This window comes from Aspergillus piperis, assembly GCF_003184755.1.
Source record: "Aspergillus piperis CBS 112811 unplaced genomic scaffold BO85scaffold_1, whole genome shotgun sequence".
Classification (NCBI taxonomy): Eukaryota; Fungi; Ascomycota; class Eurotiomycetes; order Eurotiales; family Aspergillaceae; genus Aspergillus; species Aspergillus piperis.
Genome location: NW_020291591.1, coordinates 2057054 through 2075503, shown reverse-complemented (window position 1 = coordinate 2075503; position 18450 = coordinate 2057054). Strand labels below are relative to the sequence as shown.

General features: G+C 47.4%; 5 protein-coding genes across 5 annotated transcripts; 3 read left to right on the top strand and 2 right to left on the bottom strand.

The window, feature by feature from the left end:
* Positions 1–3105: 3105 nt before the first annotated feature.
* On the top strand, positions 3106–4245 carry BO85DRAFT_495032 (class I SAM-dependent methyltransferase; the record flags this gene model as incomplete). The annotated part of the gene is made up of 6 exons (XM_025663898.1): positions 3106–3224; positions 3276–3386; positions 3435–3685; positions 3738–3858; positions 3919–4023; positions 4083–4245. The coding sequence occupies 6 exons, from the start codon at positions 3106–3108 to the stop codon at positions 4243–4245; spliced, it is 870 nt and encodes a 289-aa protein (XP_025521155.1).
* Positions 4246–5049: 804 nt separating this feature from the next.
* Positions 5050–5907, bottom strand: BO85DRAFT_410982 (alpha/beta hydrolase; the record flags this gene model as incomplete). Its single annotated transcript, XM_025657505.1, has 2 exons — positions 5050–5417; positions 5479–5907. 2 exons carry the CDS (start codon positions 5905–5907, stop codon positions 5064–5066), a joined length of 783 nt encoding a protein of 260 aa, XP_025521154.1. The 3' UTR covers positions 5050–5063.
* Positions 5908–7720: 1813 nt separating this feature from the next.
* BO85DRAFT_495029 (uncharacterized protein) lies at positions 7721–9185 on the top strand (the record flags this gene model as incomplete). Its single annotated transcript, XM_025663897.1, has 6 exons — positions 7721–7954; positions 8009–8045; positions 8099–8319; positions 8372–8595; positions 8647–8774; positions 8833–9185. The coding sequence occupies exons 1-6, from the start codon at positions 7781–7783 to the stop codon at positions 9183–9185; spliced, it is 1137 nt and encodes a 378-aa protein (XP_025521153.1). The 5' UTR covers positions 7721–7780.
* Positions 9186–11357: 2172 nt separating this feature from the next.
* Positions 11358–15371, bottom strand: BO85DRAFT_455263 (class V chitinase Chi100; the record flags this gene model as incomplete). The annotated part of the gene is made up of 6 exons (XM_025661374.1): positions 11358–13310; positions 13375–13728; positions 13792–13831; positions 13889–14045; positions 14114–14192; positions 14235–15371. 6 exons carry the CDS (start codon positions 15369–15371, stop codon positions 11358–11360), a joined length of 3720 nt encoding a protein of 1239 aa, XP_025521152.1.
* A 1152-nt stretch (positions 15372–16523) lies between these two features.
* Positions 16524–17600, top strand: BO85DRAFT_495025 (uncharacterized protein; the record flags this gene model as incomplete). The annotated part of the gene is made up of 2 exons (XM_025663896.1): positions 16524–16954; positions 17042–17600. The coding sequence occupies 2 exons, from the start codon at positions 16524–16526 to the stop codon at positions 17499–17501; spliced, it is 891 nt and encodes a 296-aa protein (XP_025521151.1). The 3' UTR covers positions 17502–17600.
* Between the last annotated feature and the right edge of the window lie 850 nt (positions 17601–18450).

The window sequence follows — 18450 nt, the reverse complement described above, 5'->3', positions numbered from 1 at the left end:
CCTATCCGACTCAGCCACCCGTGTCATACCATACGGAAGGATCTTTTTTCAGATATATAGATAATCATCAGAAAGCTTTACGAAAATTCTGGGAAATACATTAGTATCTAATCCACCTTTATATCAGTTGAGAAACGAGTAGCTGTTACAATGATCATGACGCTTTACGCTGACAAGGTGTCTTGTATGGTACGGAGTACATATGTAGTGATTGTTTATTACTTTAATCACAAATTACCATTTTATTGTTGGGGTTGTGACTACCATCATTTGCTGTACTATATTTCATATCTAATCGTCATACTGCATTTAGAAAGAATAAAAGAAACAAGCTCCGAAAACGCAGCATGAGAACCTGAAGGAAAGGCCTGCGCTAGCAGAATGTATGTGACTACACCCTGCTGAACGTAGGAGGAGACAGCCTTTCTTATTTCTACAGGTATGACGCAATATTGATTCTTGGAGATATAATGCCCCAACATATGATCTCCAGGTAGATGAGCTTGTTCCACCATAAGCCCGTCCACAATAGTATAGTAAGGAATTGTTATATTTCCCGTCAAATCCCACTGACAGGTCTTTCAGTTATCTTCAAAACATAGCCTGTAGCTCCTGTACCATACCACCTGAAAGTATTGTATGTATAAAAATATAAATAATACATCTAGGATCCAATGCATTAAAAAATCTGAAAGAACTCTATGAACTTCAGAGGTAGTTTTCTTGATTTTTTGAATTATAGGTTCTGAATTAATAATTTAATTGAATTCGTTTCATTCAAAGCAGAATGGCTTCATGTATTTATATTCTATTATGATATTTGTTTTAGATTTCTATAACTGTTCATTAAGGCCTTTATAATTATTCTTATATTTTTTTTCAAGTCTCTGTAATAAATTAGTGGTAGCGACTACCTACTCCCGTGTATACATGTCTATATAAGCAGGATTCTAGGGGTCCGCAGGTAGCTGCGGGTAATGATGGTCTTTTTGGCCTTGCGTGTACAACTCCCCTAGGTTGTTCTATGACAATTTACCCGCAGCTACCGGTTAGCCGGAGGTTTCGCGTTCGAAATGCTTTCTTTGCGGGTTTCGCATTTGAAATGCTCCCTTGCTGGCTGAGAGGTGTTCTTAGTACTCTAGTCCGATGATATCATGACCCCGGGTAAGTATTCGGTTATAATATTACTATACCAGCTGAACAGAGCAGCCTCGGGGCTTTTACTTAATATTCATACCTAAGTTATCAGACCGGGGGAAAGAATCACGTACTGCTATTCTCAAATATGTACCGGAAAGAGTTCCAATTAAAACGAAACTAACCTCCCGTTTGCTATGTCATTAAGAGTAATGAGAATTTTGTGAGATCTAGTAGGAATAGACTTACCCAATATACATGAAATTGGAGAGAGAGTTTGCCACCAACGGCTACTTGCAGATGGTGTAAACGCCAAATATAAGTTATAAAAAGCCTACCTGGCTGTTCCTATCCATTTTGTGAGGTTATATAGCTTCCCTGAATAATTATCAGTTGTTCTCATCTGTGCTCTGACATGGTCGTGTGCAATCATGGAGTCACTACTCAATAAGCTCACCTACGCCATGACACTACTGTGGCCAAAGTCAGGCATTTGGAGACCACGATCAGTGATGGCCAATCTTCACCTAGAGTAGCGAAGCAAGTTCTATGTTGTAATAGAGCTCGGCAGCGGAAGAGGGGTAGGAAATAACCCATATTCTCTCTGAAATAAAACTCTCAAGGTGTCCGTATCTATTATCAGACAGCTTATTTAATACCAACTACCCCTTTGATCTTATAAGGGTATATTTACCGTTTCCCGATTTAAACATAGTGTATCCCCTCGCGTCACGCCGTCCACAGGTGCTCTTGTGAATAAGGTAAATTATATATTGGATGAACTTTGGTTGCTTTAAGATCCTACTGTCTGCGGTGCACCCAGATCCTGTTCGACTCAGCAATCCTTCAAGTCATTGAATGAAGTGTGTCTCGCCTCCCAGCCGGGAGGAGCCGGTGTCACCAGGCCAATACCTGTCTGATACTCAAGCGAAAGGATCTTTAGAGGGATGTATCGGCCCACCTGTGGTAATGTATTACATGTGTATCAGCGATTCTGTTCACCGTCAGAATAGACGAAAAGACCTCTTTAAGGCCCACTAATGATTATGACAATCTTTACCGACCAATCATGGTAAGAGACCGTCTTTGCTGAGTGGCTCGTGGTTTCGGTGTTCCTTTGAGCCATTGCCGGGAATTCCGGGTGTGAGGGTGCAAGTCTCTTGGCTAGATCCACCAGGAAAGCCAGCCATCATCGCTAGAAAACTTTCAGTCAATACATATACAGCTATTACAACTTCCCCTGAAGCCTCTGGTTCTGTTTGGATATAATGAAGAAATTACCTCACTAAAAAATGAAGCCTGGGATAGTTTTTTCCGGTAGGCCCGAGGTGCCGACTTAACCGTTGGGGCCATTTATGCCGTCCTATGACAAAGAGGGGGCCAAACAGGCAAACTAACTGACCATGGGGCCCATTTATAACGCTCCATAATAAGCAGGGGGTCAAGCAGCCAACCTCGGGGTGGGGTCCATTTTGTAACGGTCCATAACAAGGATTGGGGCCGAATCATATCGTTCCTTCGCTAAGAAGTTTGCTCCATAATTGCCCCGCTGTGCTGGGGGGAAAGATCTACAAATGGCCACAGCATGCACGGAACACTGTACCGTCCGCATTCTTGTATATGCTTAAAATTTATTGATGCCTGGAACAGTCATTTTAGCACATTTTTGGACGTTCACAGCTCCACAGTATATCGAATCTGCCTTGCCTTCGTGGATGTCAGGCTTCACTTGGCGTTTCTTGTATGTAAATATGATAGTCATTTTATGATACAGTTAGTGTGCAGTTTGCGCGCTAGTAGGCATCTGTATTATGCCAGAAGTTACCGAACAGTACTTTCTATACATCAGCATTCTCATTTTATTATAAAGGCTGGCTTCTGGACCAGCTGGTTTCCTCTGAAATCCATCACTCGGACTACAACCAGATCATTACAATTGTTTTCTTATACACCGATCAGATTACCATAATGAGAATCCCAAAGAATAACAATGCACCCCAGCTACCAACAGTTGAAAGCTGGAACGGGACAACTGTGAAGGCTAAGGATCCTTATGCATTGATGCGTGATTGTAACGCAAACACTCGGTTAGTCTAGAGAAGACATTGTCAGTAGGAGTTTTCCTAATAGTAAACTAGACTTACCGCACAGCATTACCTTTGGAAAGAGTTACTTGGGTTCCTGGTTCATCCCGATATTGATACTCGGGCTGCGGACTTGAAAGTCGCTGATATTGCTACTGGCAACGGGTAAATTGATCTACCAAGCTTCGAAGTTCTCATAACTAATTGTTCCAGTATTTGGCTTCAGGATTTTGCTCGTGGAAAACCACCGTCCGTTGATCTCCATGGCTTCGATATTAGCCTGGACCAAGTTGGCCCGAAGCCATGGCTACCCGCAAATATACACATGCATGTCTGGAACATTTTTGAAGAAGTGCCGGATGAGTTCATAGGCTACTTTGATGTTGTGCATGTTCGTCTGATTACTGTCGTTGTCAAGAATAACGACCCCAGGCCGATTCTAGCAAACTTGAAGAAACTGCTGAGTATGCGCTTCAATTCCATTTTCATGGCAAGGCTGACAATCCATGGGTTCAGAACCCGGCGGCTACCTTCAGTGGGATGAAGTTGACACCATTGGGTGCTCTATCAAAACCGTGCCTGGGACTTCAGCATCTAATCTTGATGCACTCTTCTCTCAGCTTAAAGGACATGACACGTAAGTGTACCCAAAAAAAAGATAGTTGGAAGATCTGATGCGAACTAATCTCTTGAGCAGCTGGAAATATGACCTGACGCGAATTATGGATGAAAACGGATATACTGGCTCAATGCTGTATACTTATGAGTACGGACTTGGAAATGCTCGGTTCTGGAATGACGTGTAAGCTATGACCGAGAACAGAACTAGGTCTTCTATGGGAATACCTAACATTCATACAGATATGTGAGCACATGGAAAGAGTTTGCAGAAAACGCACTTAAGACCCCGGAGGCATCGAAAAGTCTGGAGCACAACGCTATGATGGAGACCTTGAATGGCGCTTCCATCATGGTCCCAAAGCTGGTCTGGGTGACGAAGAAGGTTGATACCGTAGAGCACTAGGTGGTTTTGATGAGCGGAATGTCTATACCCGTTATAGGAATTGTGTACCCTAGGATGCTAGAATATTACATTACCAATTCTCTCGCCTGCTATGGCACACTTACTTGTCTTTTTTTTAATCGCTTAATAGCATGTATTCAAGGCTGGAGGCTTGCTCTAAAGGGGTTCATGCCTATATACTACGAAGCGGGGTTCCGAATGTCTCAGGACCATCGCCTTATTCACACCAGTTTTCATTCTCTTTGCATGTGGTTATCTAAGTACCATCATGAGATAAGTTTCCTTTAGAACAGTTGCATTCAGAATACATAATGTAACTGGACCGTCGTCCAAAAATCCTAGTATCTAATGTTTGAGACTGACTCATCAAGTACGTCTACTTTCCATATGAAACAATATATATGACGGGTATTCGGGATTGAGCGATGTATAACATTATAATTCAAGAAATGTAATTCGTAACATTTGGAGTCTGAGATTTTAGCCTTGGAAACAGGGCAACTACTGTCTGAATAGAGATGGGCGAAAAATATATCAATGGTCTATATATATTCAGACATCATGTATCAATAGCTTAAATCTTCAGCGAGCTAGCACTGTTAGAATTTCCGGTAACTGAGTGTCCCGAGACATTTGACCTTATACCGCAATGTCACTACTGTCGCCACCATCGCTATTCTTGCCTATAGACTTTTTGGGGTTGACCAGTCTGTCTTGCATTGCGATAATGTCAGTGGCTAATCATAGATAAATCAAGCCAAATCGAATGGTGTGTATTGGGAGTTCTACACCATACATTGGACTCTGTATTGATCTATCTATTTTGCAATAAATCCATCGATAAACTTGGTAATTTGCTCTGCCAGCGCCTGAGGTTGGCTCACAAATGGCATGTGGCCGGCCTTGAAATCCACAACTTCCCATTCAACCTTGGACTTCTCCAGCCATATGTCCTGCAAAAATGCAGGGTTGCAACAGTCATCCAGGGTACGTACATACGCCCTTCTACCATCAAACGCACTCTCCGCCCAGGCTGGGGCGGTGGGGGGAGTTTCAAAAGCGCGGAGTGCATGTGGCTGCATTAGCGTATCTAATTCCGGCTCCAGGACACGGTCGCAGTCATTGTACAGCACGTCCATTGCCGGTTCGATGACAGCAAGGCCCTGGGATGGCTAGGAACAAAATCATCAATACTCGATCGTTATGACAGCATTTATGCAGGTTATACCATACCTTATCGACTTTGATGAAAGGAGGGTAAGCGCCGCCTACCGCCTGGAAGAGGGATTCCCCCTCAAGCGTGATATTGCCCACCACGTAAATAAGGCCAACAACGCCAGTCGATTGACCTTGGGCTGCTCTGGTTTCCTTTGCAAGTTCTTTTGCTGCGCCACCGGCAACAACACCCCCGTATGAGTGTGCGATGATGACAACATCTTTTCCATTCTCATTCAAAAGGGGGAGGAGTACATTGTTACGCAGGTGCGCGATATCCTGGGAAGAGGACACTTGGGTTGGATCGGAGGGGTTGCAACTGGGGTATGACCCTGGATGTGTGGTGTATCCAGCTTCGGTCAGATACGGTAGCAGTTTATCGAAACCTTCAGGTGTGCCAAATGCACCTGGGACAATGACAATGATCGGGAGGTTTGCCGACGACATTTTGGGTGGGATTCCGGGTTGGGAAGAGGTTGCGACTTCGTTATGTCGAGTATTATGGAAGGGAAGAGAAGAAATTAAAAAGGGAAGCCCGGACTGCTGCCAGGTGTAGTAAGGTAAAGAAGGTGGAGTAGCAGATTCGGAGGTATGTATTTGTCATGGGTTGAGTAATTAACTTCGCCAAATGTATGAAATCCCTCCCTGCCCTCTGGAATCAGCCGCACGTCAGGTTGCAACCGCCAACTACGAGAGTAAGCCTAGTTAGACTAGGCTGAGCACGCTCGTCCAACGGAGGAGGTGCTGTACCCCACCCGCAAATTGAGACAGGCGCATATCCACGTAGTACTAAAGTAGGTACGAAATAGTCAATACATGTAAGAAATAATCCGTGTATTAGTCTAGCAGTTAGCACTTGTACCTGCTGGTGGGGCCTAAGTGGTAGTTGCATACACTATGCTGATCTCAGTAGGTCAGAAGAGCCCCTCGCCTCGCCTCACACTGACAGGGGTGGAGCCAACAAGGTTAACTCCGGTGTCCACGGCAGAACGTGGGGGCGAATGGATTTAGTCTGCTGATTGACGCTGGGAAATTGATCCAACGCGAGAAAAAATAAAAAATAAAAAATGTAATAAAATGCACGATAAGAAATGGGGTCTCGGTTGGTTTATTTCTATTGGGTGGGGATCAATCACTAGAAAAGTACTTAGACCTCGGAACTGTGGAATATAGTGGTTCGATCTACAGGCAGCGGAAGGAAAGAATAACACGTCTCGAAATAGGAGACACTGGTTGTGGGAGAAAAGAGTGGAGCTGCAGTTTGCTGCACGCTAGTAGCAGATGATTCTTGGCTGTTTTGGGGGCGGAAATACCTTGTAAAACGTTGGAATTCTGCTCGCAGATCGGGAAGGCTTTTCGCTGATCATGCTATACTGAATCCTGGCCAGATGGTGGGGATCTTTGCCGTTGAAGCGGGCCGAAACCTTGTAAAGCGCCTTGGATAGGAGACAATGTACCGAACTTTTGGCCCCAGGTTGCAGCGCTTACACGCACCACCCTGTCTGTCTCTTTGACATATTTACTAGTACTATGAGGCCGTCAAGATTGCGGATATACTCCGTATACTAAAAGGCCCGTAGACCCACTGCAGAGAGGACCAAAGTAGACGCAAGTACATCGGCGATCCAAAGCCAGCAATTATCCCGTGCACGCAGAGCCAGTCAATAATATTCTTTATTTCTCCTGGATGGAGAATTGGCTAGGGGCTGAACCAGACGAACAAGGAGAAAAGGCCCAACGGTACGTAGGATCAGGCAGGGAGGCAGAAAGCAGCAGCTGCACACAGCCCACGGATCGTCCACGCATCCACCCTTCCCCACTCTGCAATGTCTTTCTGCAGGACGTGCATTGCTTAATGGTTAGATGGCAGGCAGGCGTAATGGTACATAGTGGTAATGTCCGGGGAGTCGGTCTCCCGGGGAAAAGCTTACCAATGAGCAGTGGCTGGGCCTGTCTAATTAGTGAATCTGTGAAGGGTTAACCACAGACCGGTGCCAGCCGAGGTTCGATGAGGCAAACCACCACGGATCCTTACTACTATATTTCGACTCGCTATCATCGGCTGTTGGTTTTAAAAAGTACCTTTCCAATACTTTGGCCCCAGCCCTAGTTGCAACATGTGAAGGGGCGGAAACGGCAAGCAGTGGCCCACCTGTCTCTTCACTGAACTTTATATTATATTGTCCGGGTACTCAGTACACGTAGTAAAGGATTCTTCTCACTGTATGCACTGTCTACACTTTCGTCTCCACGGGGAGGGTTTGAGTTCTTGCAGGAATACCTGTGTGCACATAACAAACTCACACCCCTTGTATTTATCATGTCTCAATCTCTGCCCTCTGCAGACCTTTCCGAATCCCGGCAACCTAATTTATATGCCTCTTCGACAATACCTTTCTTCATCGCCGTTGTCTGTGTCAGCCTTCGATTCTGGTGTCGCTGGAAGAATACTGCGGGCTTATGGCTTGACGACTGGCTGATACTAGCCTCATTGGTACGTACTGTACACCCCTGCTGCCGATAGGGTGTCTCTAATATAGTTGATTAGGCTTGCGGCACCGGCCTCACAGCTTCATTACTGTGGTGTAAGACATAGTCCGATTGGTTTCATGGAGGTGTTAGGTGTTAACAGATGTAGGGATACCTCGTGCTCTGGGAAGGCATATTCAAACCTTCGGACCAAACGCTACGGAGGACGCATATATTGGACTATTCTCCTGCGAACTCACTTACACGGGCGTCATTGTTCTTGTCAAGTTTTCTATCCTGGCCTTGTACTGGCGTCTATTCAACAGGGCCAATATAAAACTTCCCATTAGCCTACTCGCCACACTGGTCTGCATGTGGGGTATTGCTGTGGTAAGTATTGTAACTCTGCCCCTGAGGAGCCCATTATGACTCACAATTACAGTTTTTGCTCACCTTGCTGCAATGTATACCTACTCGAGGATTATGGGACCAATCAATTGATGCCTCCTGTAATGTTGACAGCCAAAAGTTCCTGTTTGCGATCTCAATTCCAAACATTATAATCGATGTTACGCTTCTCGTACTTCCTGTGCCTTACATCATGAAGCTCAACACCTCGAGAAGCCATAAGAAGGCTATCATGTCAATGTTTCTTTTGGGCAGTTTGTATGTGGACCTCACATTCTGAATGTTGCCAATAATCAGCTGACCGGACAGTGTGTGCATCGCCTCGATAATGCGACTTGTTTCAGTGATGACCCAAGGTACTGATGCGGACGTCAGTTGGAACTGGGTCAATCAAGCCATATGGGCCAATATCGAAGCTGACCTGGCAATTGTCTCGGGTAAGTAATATGATCCCTTTATTGAGCTTGATGACTCCAGATATTGACTGCATCAAAGCTTGCCTCCCAACTTTGCGTCCTGTATGGGTCGCAGTTCGACGAAGCCTCTTTGGTACCCAAGCTACCAACCAATCGACTGACCCGTCCTCTTGGGCTACGCCACAAAAACGTGTTCAAGCTTCTTCGTGGGCCACAAAGATACTGAAATCGAGCTCCTACGACAATGAAGACACACAGCCCTTTTCAGCTCTGGATAGTCATACGGAGGAAGGACCACACCGTTACTCGGCATTGGATCAATCGCAGGCTAAAACGACGGTCGCAATTCCATTGCCAACTCTCAATAAGGGACAGCCTCATGAGGAGGGTATCACGGTGAAGAGGGCTTGGGATGTTGAGTACAATCAATAATACCACTAAAATGAAATGTAAAATCACTGACCTAAAATGTGGGACTAAAAGGAGCATAAAAACCTCGGGTGAAGCCCGTAAGCAATCTGTATGTTATGTATTTGAATACTCACGTAAGCCCGGCAGAACACGGAAATCATTGTTTAAGCATAAAACGAGCGGCCAGTGGTATTTTCAAGTTACAAATTCTGGCAATCATGCACTCGAGTTGGCTCATGAGATTACCCAGACTGCTAGAGGTGTGTCAAAACACAAGGCTCTATCCGCCCACATCCACCTCTAGAACGTTGGGTCCAGCCATGGAACATGGGCGAAAGGCCAATTACTCGACCGGATCGTGATCAAGCGGAAGCAGGAATGCATTTCATCTCTACTCGCACGCAACGCCGCTTCCCATAAGCAGATGTGTACAGCATAGCTACTATTCAGGGAAGAGCAGTGCCAAAATACCATGACCTTGTTTAGTTCCCTGCTTCGCCCCCAAACCTATCTTAGTAGCCTAGGATATGGTATCGCAGGGGTCGCAGGTCACGGGATCTATCGGGTAGCCCAATCGGCTAACTAAGAACTCGGATATTACATAATATACCGTTGAGGAAAAATGGCAAGTAGTGTCAGTTGCAGCCACCCTTAGTAGAGGAGCCGGACTCGTCCGGGTTACCACCGCTGGGTAGGAAAACGCAGCGTAGATGAGTAACAAGAACCTCAGCTATCTATACGTAAGCCCTTCATTTTTTAGTAATTTCATTCCTCTTGATTGGGACGAGGCCGGTTATGTCCAACAAGGTGAACTACTGCAGACCGGCTGCATAGTGGTGTCTGTAGTATTTGCAGCAAGGACTATTTCAGGAAGGACTTTGCGGCGCATGTATCTACAAACGTAGTCAAGCTACCTCCTTCTGGATGTTTCCTGGGTAATCTGTAGGTAGCTGCGGGTGATGATGGACTTTTGCCTTTGTTGGTATTTCATTCACCGGAGCTGCCTATATATATATATATGTACATAGTGCATTCATGTTGGAGATATACGATGAAGGAACACGACATCTACACCAATCTACGGAACAGAGAGCATCAAAGTTCAAAGTGGGACGTGCCGTGGACCACAATTCTTAGATATTCAATTATAGCAAGGCTGACGTGCTTTATGGGTGCGCATAGAGATTGTGACGCTTTTAATATGGTAACAACCACTGAGCTTAATAATATCAAAAGTGTAAAGTTCATCGTGTTTGGACACTACAGCGATTCATACTTCATCCTGATCAGCTGTATAGCTGGCCCCTGGGAGTTGATGGCCTTTCTCCGTCAGGCAGGCATTGGGTGTGAGGCAGGGGTTGAGTGTGCACTGGTAAATGATCACTCTTTAAGTTCGCCCTGCTGGCGCTACTAACTGGTTTTCCCAGAATGGTGCCCTCAAGAGACCACATTACCCAGGACTTCATGGTAATGAACTCTGGATAGAGAAGTTTGTAAGGCATGCCCAGTTCACACAGACTATGGAGTCCGCACCAGTCATAGAAACTACCTAGGACTTCAAGGAACCTCTGTACTAGACTCCGGTCTCGCGAGAAGATATACCTCCGGGAAATCCTCCGGCATACGTACAACGCTTCTGCGGACCTCGTAGATCTGCAATAACAAGCACTGATTCATCAGTATTTAACTTCATTAGATAACACCAGGCCCCATGGGTAGGCAACCCCGCCGGACCAAGCTATCAAAGAAAAACCCCCGTTCAAAGGTGTCAGCACGTTGACAATCTTAGTAGGATAAGTCTTGCATAGCAGTCCATTGTCACCCTATTCTAGATAACCCCAACTGTACTGATTAGCTTAATAATATGGACTATCTTTAAGAGAAAGTAAACCTTTCACTGTTATTCCCCTGAGAGAGATACTATGACCAAAAGGAAACTGACGCCATCTACTGCGAACACATTTGACATTGGATAAACGATCACGTCATGTTTCTAGTTCGTCATCTCTAGTGCCCTGAATGTTGGCTTCAGTCAACCGGCTATAGCATGGCAGATCAGAACCAGCATTGTGAGGCTCACTTGCGTACTGTCGTCGGAAATTATTAACGTCAATCAATAACAAAAATATGCGTGGACGAAAGCACAAGGCTCACATGTTACCGTTGTTGACTGATGACCTCTCCCCGACCTTTCTAACGGCAAAGCTGCTTCAACTTGTCAATCTGAGCCATCCCACCCTTGACCTCGTCTCCCAGCTTTGCAATATCCCCGGCATCCATAGCCCTTCTCGCTTTGGCAGCCTTCGCAAAAAGTGCCGGTGCCTCGAGCATATCTAGTATGCCCAGGCCACCTAAAAGAGCCAGGAATATTTCCCCAGCTCCCGCATCCTTCGCACTCACGACGCTATAAATACCGAATCCGGCGTCACCGGCTGCACCGATGGCTCGTAGCGTAACTGCGACCGAGGTCAATTCAACAGAGTCGGCGAGCTCTCCGATGCCGGGAATGAGGAGGAGGAAAGCAGTAACGAAGAGAAGAATAGCTTCTTCGACCTGTTCCTTGTGATATTCCTCGCCGATGCTTTCGACGCTCTTCATGCTTGCGATAGAGTTCGAGACCATGAGGACGAGGAGGGATGCGCCGTCCACGACATCAATGGTGTCGCCGAGGTACAGGTCGCTGTCTGCCAGTGTGGCAATGGTGGTAGATTGTTCCTCGAACGTCGTGATATTGGGGAGCCGAGCCGAGATGATGTCCTTGGGATTACTGACGGTGAAATCTGGCGGGAGGGTCGGCATGCCAATGTTCCTGCTGCCGCTGCATATCATCGGCTGTGAAGGGTCTGGACTACTGACGCATTGCGATGCATCAATCTCCCACACGAGCTGGTCTGGTGAAATTCCTGTGGTGTCTTCAAGGTCCTCCAGAAACCCATCCTTGTCTGTCGCTGTCCAATAGAAGATAGCGTAACCTGTATCCTTTGGATTGGATGGGCACGAAGAGCTCACATTCTTGCCTTCCGGCTCTTCGCTCCGCGGGACCATACCCTGAGAGGTACATTCGAAGTAATTCGAGGCATTGGCCTTCAAGAACGCCTGAAGAGACCGCGGGAACTGCTCCCTGACCGCATCCTGATACCAGCCGAATTTCTTGTCGTAGTCCGTTTTCATGACGTCGTGGTACGCCGAGACTGACGAGGAGAGATTGCTCTTCAACGCTTGGATCAGATACAAATTCATGCATTCCGGATCGATTGAATCGGCAGAGGCTTCGACATCGTCCAGACTGGTGAAGGCTTGATCGCAGTTGGGCAGGGTCAGTGGAGGCAGCACTGTGCCGTCTGGGAGCTCAGCGACGAATTCAGTCAGGTCAATCGCCCAGAGACTTGTTCCAAGGACGGTTCTGTTGTACCACCATTCGGTAATCCTGTTGTTTCTTTCGTTGTCGTCCGTGTAGGCCACCCATGTGCCGTTTGCCGAGTAGGAGATCGTGGATCGGCTAACGTGGTCGAAGTACGTGGTGATATTCTGATCACCTTGCAGCCAGTCGTTGATCTCTGCGTTTGCAATGTAACCCGGGGTCTGCGTGCATTCTCCAGGCATAGCCGCTGACTCTGGCCCCTTGAACTTGCACTCCGGTCCATAGCAGGATGGGTCAACCATTCCAAAGGACCGGCCGTAGCTCGCCAGACCTGCGACGATCTTGCTGTTGGGCACCCCGGCCTTGGTGATCATCGATAAAGAGTTGACAATCTCCGTGTAGTTGACGTGTGACCGGAGACAGCCACCGCCATCACAACCATCAACCGACCAAGCATTGTCCCAGTCCCACTGGCCGTGCAGGTCGTAGGTCATGTACACGATGTAGTCAACTACGCACGAGATATTCGCAATCGGGAAACCTTTGAGGTACCAGTAAGAGGCAGGAGCTGCGATGGAGAGTGTCTTCTCAGAGGAGAGTTTATCCCGAACCTCTTTCAAAAATTGAAGGTATCGATCACCATCACCGGGATCGCCTGCGGGAATGCCAGGGATATCAGGGGCCCCTGGATACTCCCAATCAAAGTCCAGTCCGTCGAGGTCATTATCATCAGCGAACTTTGCGACATTTGATGCAAACAATGAACGCTGTTCATCGGTGACACCCTTACGGAAAATGGCGTAGGAGTCCAAATCCGTGGAAAATGACCATCCACCAAAACGACAACACCTTTGGCTTTTTGCCTGCGGATTTAAACTTTCTGAACTGTTCGAACTCATCTTGAACGCTGGAAACGTCCACCTCGAATGATTCAGTGATGTTGGCGAACGCAAAATGGATATGATCCCAAGCTTGCGAAAATGTTGATGAATGGCTTCCTTGTTGACCCCCCAATTGAACTGTGTTATTGATAGCTGTCACATCCAGGTTCAAGCATGGTCGGCTGTTCTGAAACGCTTCATAGTAACCAACTAGCACAGGATGGTCATCGAAGCCATTCCCGTCAAAAACGATGTCAGTACCGCAGTTTGAAATACACCCATTGGTGCCGTCCTTTGCCGTTCCAGGTGCGTCAGTAGTAGACTGCTCGACTTGTCATTATGGCTCAACGAAGACAGTAAACATGAAGCAAAGTGAGACACGTACGCTTGTTTTTGTGCAAAACTCCGCAGTAGTACCGCATTGTCTATCAAAAAACACCGGTGTCAGATGAATTGATGAAAAGGAAGGCACAAGTACTTACCCCCAAATATCACAGCACGCATTGAGAGGGCAAGGATTCAGGCTTTCGATATCATCCCAATTATCCGGTCTCTTAGTCCCAGGTTTCTGTGGACCGCATACGGCGTTCTTCAGAGTGGATGGCATTGGTGGGTCTCCCTTGCTGACACAAATATTTGCTGTTTCAGAAGGATATTTGAGTCCACTGATCGGTTCCACAAACGCAGGCTGGGCTTGTTATGCTTACCTCCAGCTTGAATGTTATCACATCCCGTCCACCCCCACGACTTCTTATTCCACTCCTCGATATCATCAACCGTGATACTCTTAGCAGCGGCGATCTTACTTCACCCGTCGTTGTTCTGGACGTTATACGTTGCGCATGTCCCATCTGCATTCGGCTGGGGAGAATAGTCCGGAAGCGTACCGGCAGAGCAGCAAACATGCTGCCCAGCAAGCAAGGAAGAGCACAACGTGCTGCTCGGGTTGTATTTGGTGAAGTCGGCAGGAGATATCCCGCATCGGCGTGCCAACTTGCTGCAACTGTCGCCGTCGTTGACTTGGATGGCGGTACATGTTGCTCGGCGGTGCTTTTCATGAAGCAGCCCCTTTCCATGCGAATGCTTATGGGCGCGCCGATGTACGCTGGTTCCGTTACCACTGGGAATAGGACCGTCGTTATGGTTCTCATCCACGACCTCACCCATTGAGATCGTGGAGGTTGAACTCCCGCTGTATCCAGAAGCACATTTCCCTGTATCCCAAGTTGCAAGGGCCTCTCGGACGGCGCTCAGCGCTTGCGAAGGATCTGGGTTTGCTTCAGCGACAACACCAAGCGTGTAAGCTGCGGCACGGTTACTGTCGCAGACCTGCATCATGACGCCGGACTTGTTTAGTTCTCCCTGTTGGATCTTGTTCAGGAAGAGTCCTAAAATGCCACTGTCCTTGTCGCTACTTTTCTGCATGTGGGAGCCGACGAACGCTCCAAGGGCGATACCGTTCGAGTATGCCATAGCAATTGTGGCATTTTCGCTCGGCGGGGCGTTTAAATGCGACTGCACAAGTTGAGCTGCGACCCCCGCGTGGGATGTATACCGACTTGTTTCCTCTCCCCGCCACGCGGTCTCTATCTGAACATCTTTGGTCGAGTAGCGCGAGGACCCTGCTTGTGGTGTACTCGCAGTTTTGGCCTTCGAGGTAGTACTGTGGTACCCGTCGTTTGTTGTCGAACAGGCATACAGCGGCTGACGGGCATTAAGATTCGTCGTGCTATTTGAAAAGCCAACCACCAGGTTGAGGAGCATTGGTTCTTTGCATGACTTAAGGATTCGAAGGTTGGAGTAAAAGTCCCAGTCATTGGGGTTGGCACTGTCGCATATTGACGGACAGGCGTTCCATTGGGTGGCAATGTAGGGGTCTGTCACGCGAACATTGGAATTGAAAGAAGCTGCTGCGGCCAGTGCGGCAACTTGAATCAAGATGCAGAGATATGATAACAGGGCCATGTTGCTTCCCAAGAGAATTCAGTACATGCCATGCGGCTATAATGTCTCGGATTCAGGGAAGCAGGGTGGGAAACCAAGAAATAGGATAATCTCGGAGAGAAGCTGAGGATTGGAAGGCTGAGTGATTGCAGAGGGCCTATAAGCATTCGTTTCTGAGAGGAAACAGCCTTGCGATATTTACGACGTGTGGAGAGGAAGCCAGGGTTCTAGTCCTGCCATGACCTCTGTCATGAGAGCGTTTACCAGATAATTACTAGTCACGAACTAGATGCTAGATACTAGGACGGACCTCCGCGAAGCTAAACGATGCACCATAGATTCGGACACGGGACATGTCTTACTACGTCGTGGTAGTTGAGATACTGGTTGACTCTCGTCTCAAGTGACCTTGTATGATACTGCTTGCCCACTAGTAAGCCGACGTCTGGCCCTGTTCTGAAAATTGGACCCTACTAGATCCCTGCCTAAGCTCGTCGGAAATGAAGTTCTTGGCAGTGTCCGGCGGGCGTCGCCAATCGTTCCGCGGTTCGGCTGCCTGCTCCACCACCGCTAACTCACAAAGTACGGGTGATGGTCCCTTGGCGATGGCTTACCAGGGCATGGGCTGATTTTCTAGCGGCGGCCCCTGCGTAGAAATGCTTACCTCAATGGGCAACGGATCACGGTGGGTACCAGAGACAGGAGCAGGAAGAGGACTTATGAACCTCATTCCAACCGAGCCTTCGCCAAAGGAACATGTGAGATGCGTATGTACTTTACAGGGTACCCCTGGGGACTTGGAACTACTCTATGCACATTCCAAATCCGGATAAAGCAGATGGAGTGACTCTGAGACATTCCTTCCGTCTCTGTCCCTCACTAGCACTAGTTAGTAGCATCTAGTTCGTAGTATCTGGTATTCCCTCCCATGAGAAAGCTCATGGGAGGACTAGTTATCGCACCCCTTCCTCGCTAGTTGATGCCGCAGGCACTTGCTCAGATGGGATAGTCTGGGGATGATTAGGGGAGTATCAGCTCGGACAAGGCCTTCCGTACTCTTTCTCCCCTGCGAAGGGTATTGTCTCTTCGTTTTAAGAGAGGGAACTCGGTTCTATTCTTGACAATCGTTTTTTCTTTCCTTCGCAGGGCCCTCCGCACTTTCTTACCATCACCATGAAGTTGCCTCTTTGTTTGATTCTCACTGTCTGTGTGTCGAAAGCAGTCGCTTTCGGTCTCTATGGCTGCTACGAGCGACTCCTGTACTGGCAGGCTTACCAGATGGACAGCGGATATAAAAAGCACAAGATCGCTCCAGCCTGCTCGCGAGATGCGGACACTGCAAAGAACGTCGGTCCAATCACTGGAGGCCGCTGCAACCTCCGTCAATTTCTCTATTACATCACATTGGACGAGGGCGAGAGGAGTGTCATCGCAGACAAGAACAAGCTCAAGGATGCGGACCTGGCCAAGGACCAGACCGCTATCGATGAGCTTGCTAAGAAAATGGATGATGTTGACATTGGAAAGGCTTACAAGCCGAGCCGCATCTATCAGGGTTTGCATGTGAACTCCAGGGTCGATGAGGTTATAAGCAATGTTGCTGCGTGAGTGCCTTGTAACTGTGCATGCATTCCCTATGGTGAATGTCCATGTCAATTAGAACGCTATAAGACTGACTGCAGTTGTGACAGGTTCATTGAGCAGAAGGGCTGGTTGGAAGAAGGTAACGGCAAGCCCAGCCAAACGTTGTTCGATTTGGCCGAAAAGGCCCGAAGCCGAGTTGAATTCGGGCGCAAGGCCATGGCCGCCCGGGATATCGGAGCCGAGGTCCGCAAGCAATACGATCGAGAGGTTTGGGATAAGCAGCCCAAGAATAAAAACGGCGAGATTACAAAGGACGCCCCTCTGGTTGAGGAAGGACTCGTCAAGGAGAGCCTGGCAGTTCCGGAGGGAGGAGTCGGGGGATGGCGTACCTGCGACTTGGAAGTTGCACAGAACTCGATCAACGCCGCAGAGGCTGCGGCGGGCAGGGGCCCAGTAAACTTGAAGAAGGATTTCGTTCGCCCTTGGCGAGACAGGGAGGCCACCCACATGCTAAATATCAAAGCAGCGAGTGAGGCAAAGGCGAAAATCACCAGTTGTTCAGGCTGAGATGGGGGAGACTTGTACAACTAGTTTCTAGCAAAAAGGCTGCGGAAGCCGCCCCGCAGCTTCGCACCCCCACAACACATACAGATTGGTATATGTCAGAACAAATAAAACCTGAGCAATACTACTAACCACTGGAGAGATTTACCTTCTTGGTCTAGGTAAATGTATCAACAGTATATGTTTCAAGATGACCGGTATGGGAGTGTATACAATCTATCTGACCTCAAGATAATGGTTGTCGGTGGCCAGGGAGCACGTAGTGGCGAAGGGTCAGATGATGCCTGGCTAGAGTGATTGTCTCAACAGTATATAGTTACACAGTCACCAGGGCCTAAAGTGCTGGAACACATGATAATAACGTATATTAGCAGCTACTCCATATACTGTATCCACAGGCGTTTTGACATCTTCATTAAGCTCTGTATAACAGATTCATTTCTTCCCGTAATGCCTCCACCCGGTTAGACATACTCATAAATCTAACATCTTATATGCTTTTTTAGATAGATAGACGTTACCAAACATAGGATTGGCGTCGTGGATATGATATATATGGAAATGTCTAGCAGCCCAGTTGGATCAAATTTACCGAATTAATGTCATAATTCAATGAAGACTTGGGAACCGTATGAGCTCCCAGCCTGAGAATATTATTATCAGTCAATCCTAATCGCTAAATCTTAGCTAAAACAAGATAGTATGGATATAGATATAATAAAAAATTGAACTATTCACCTTTCCAGATTCTTGGAGTTTCTAGTAGGGGAATGCTACCACCACATTAGCTAGGCTGTTTTGATACCAGCTTTCACCCATGCCATATCCTTTCCTCAGAACCTACTCCTGGTGTAATCCAAAAGTGCCCTCGAGCCTCGGAGCACATATTACATATGTATCTACTTCACTCGGCGAATATGAGATTGGTTGGATCCCCGCACCTTGCCGCCTC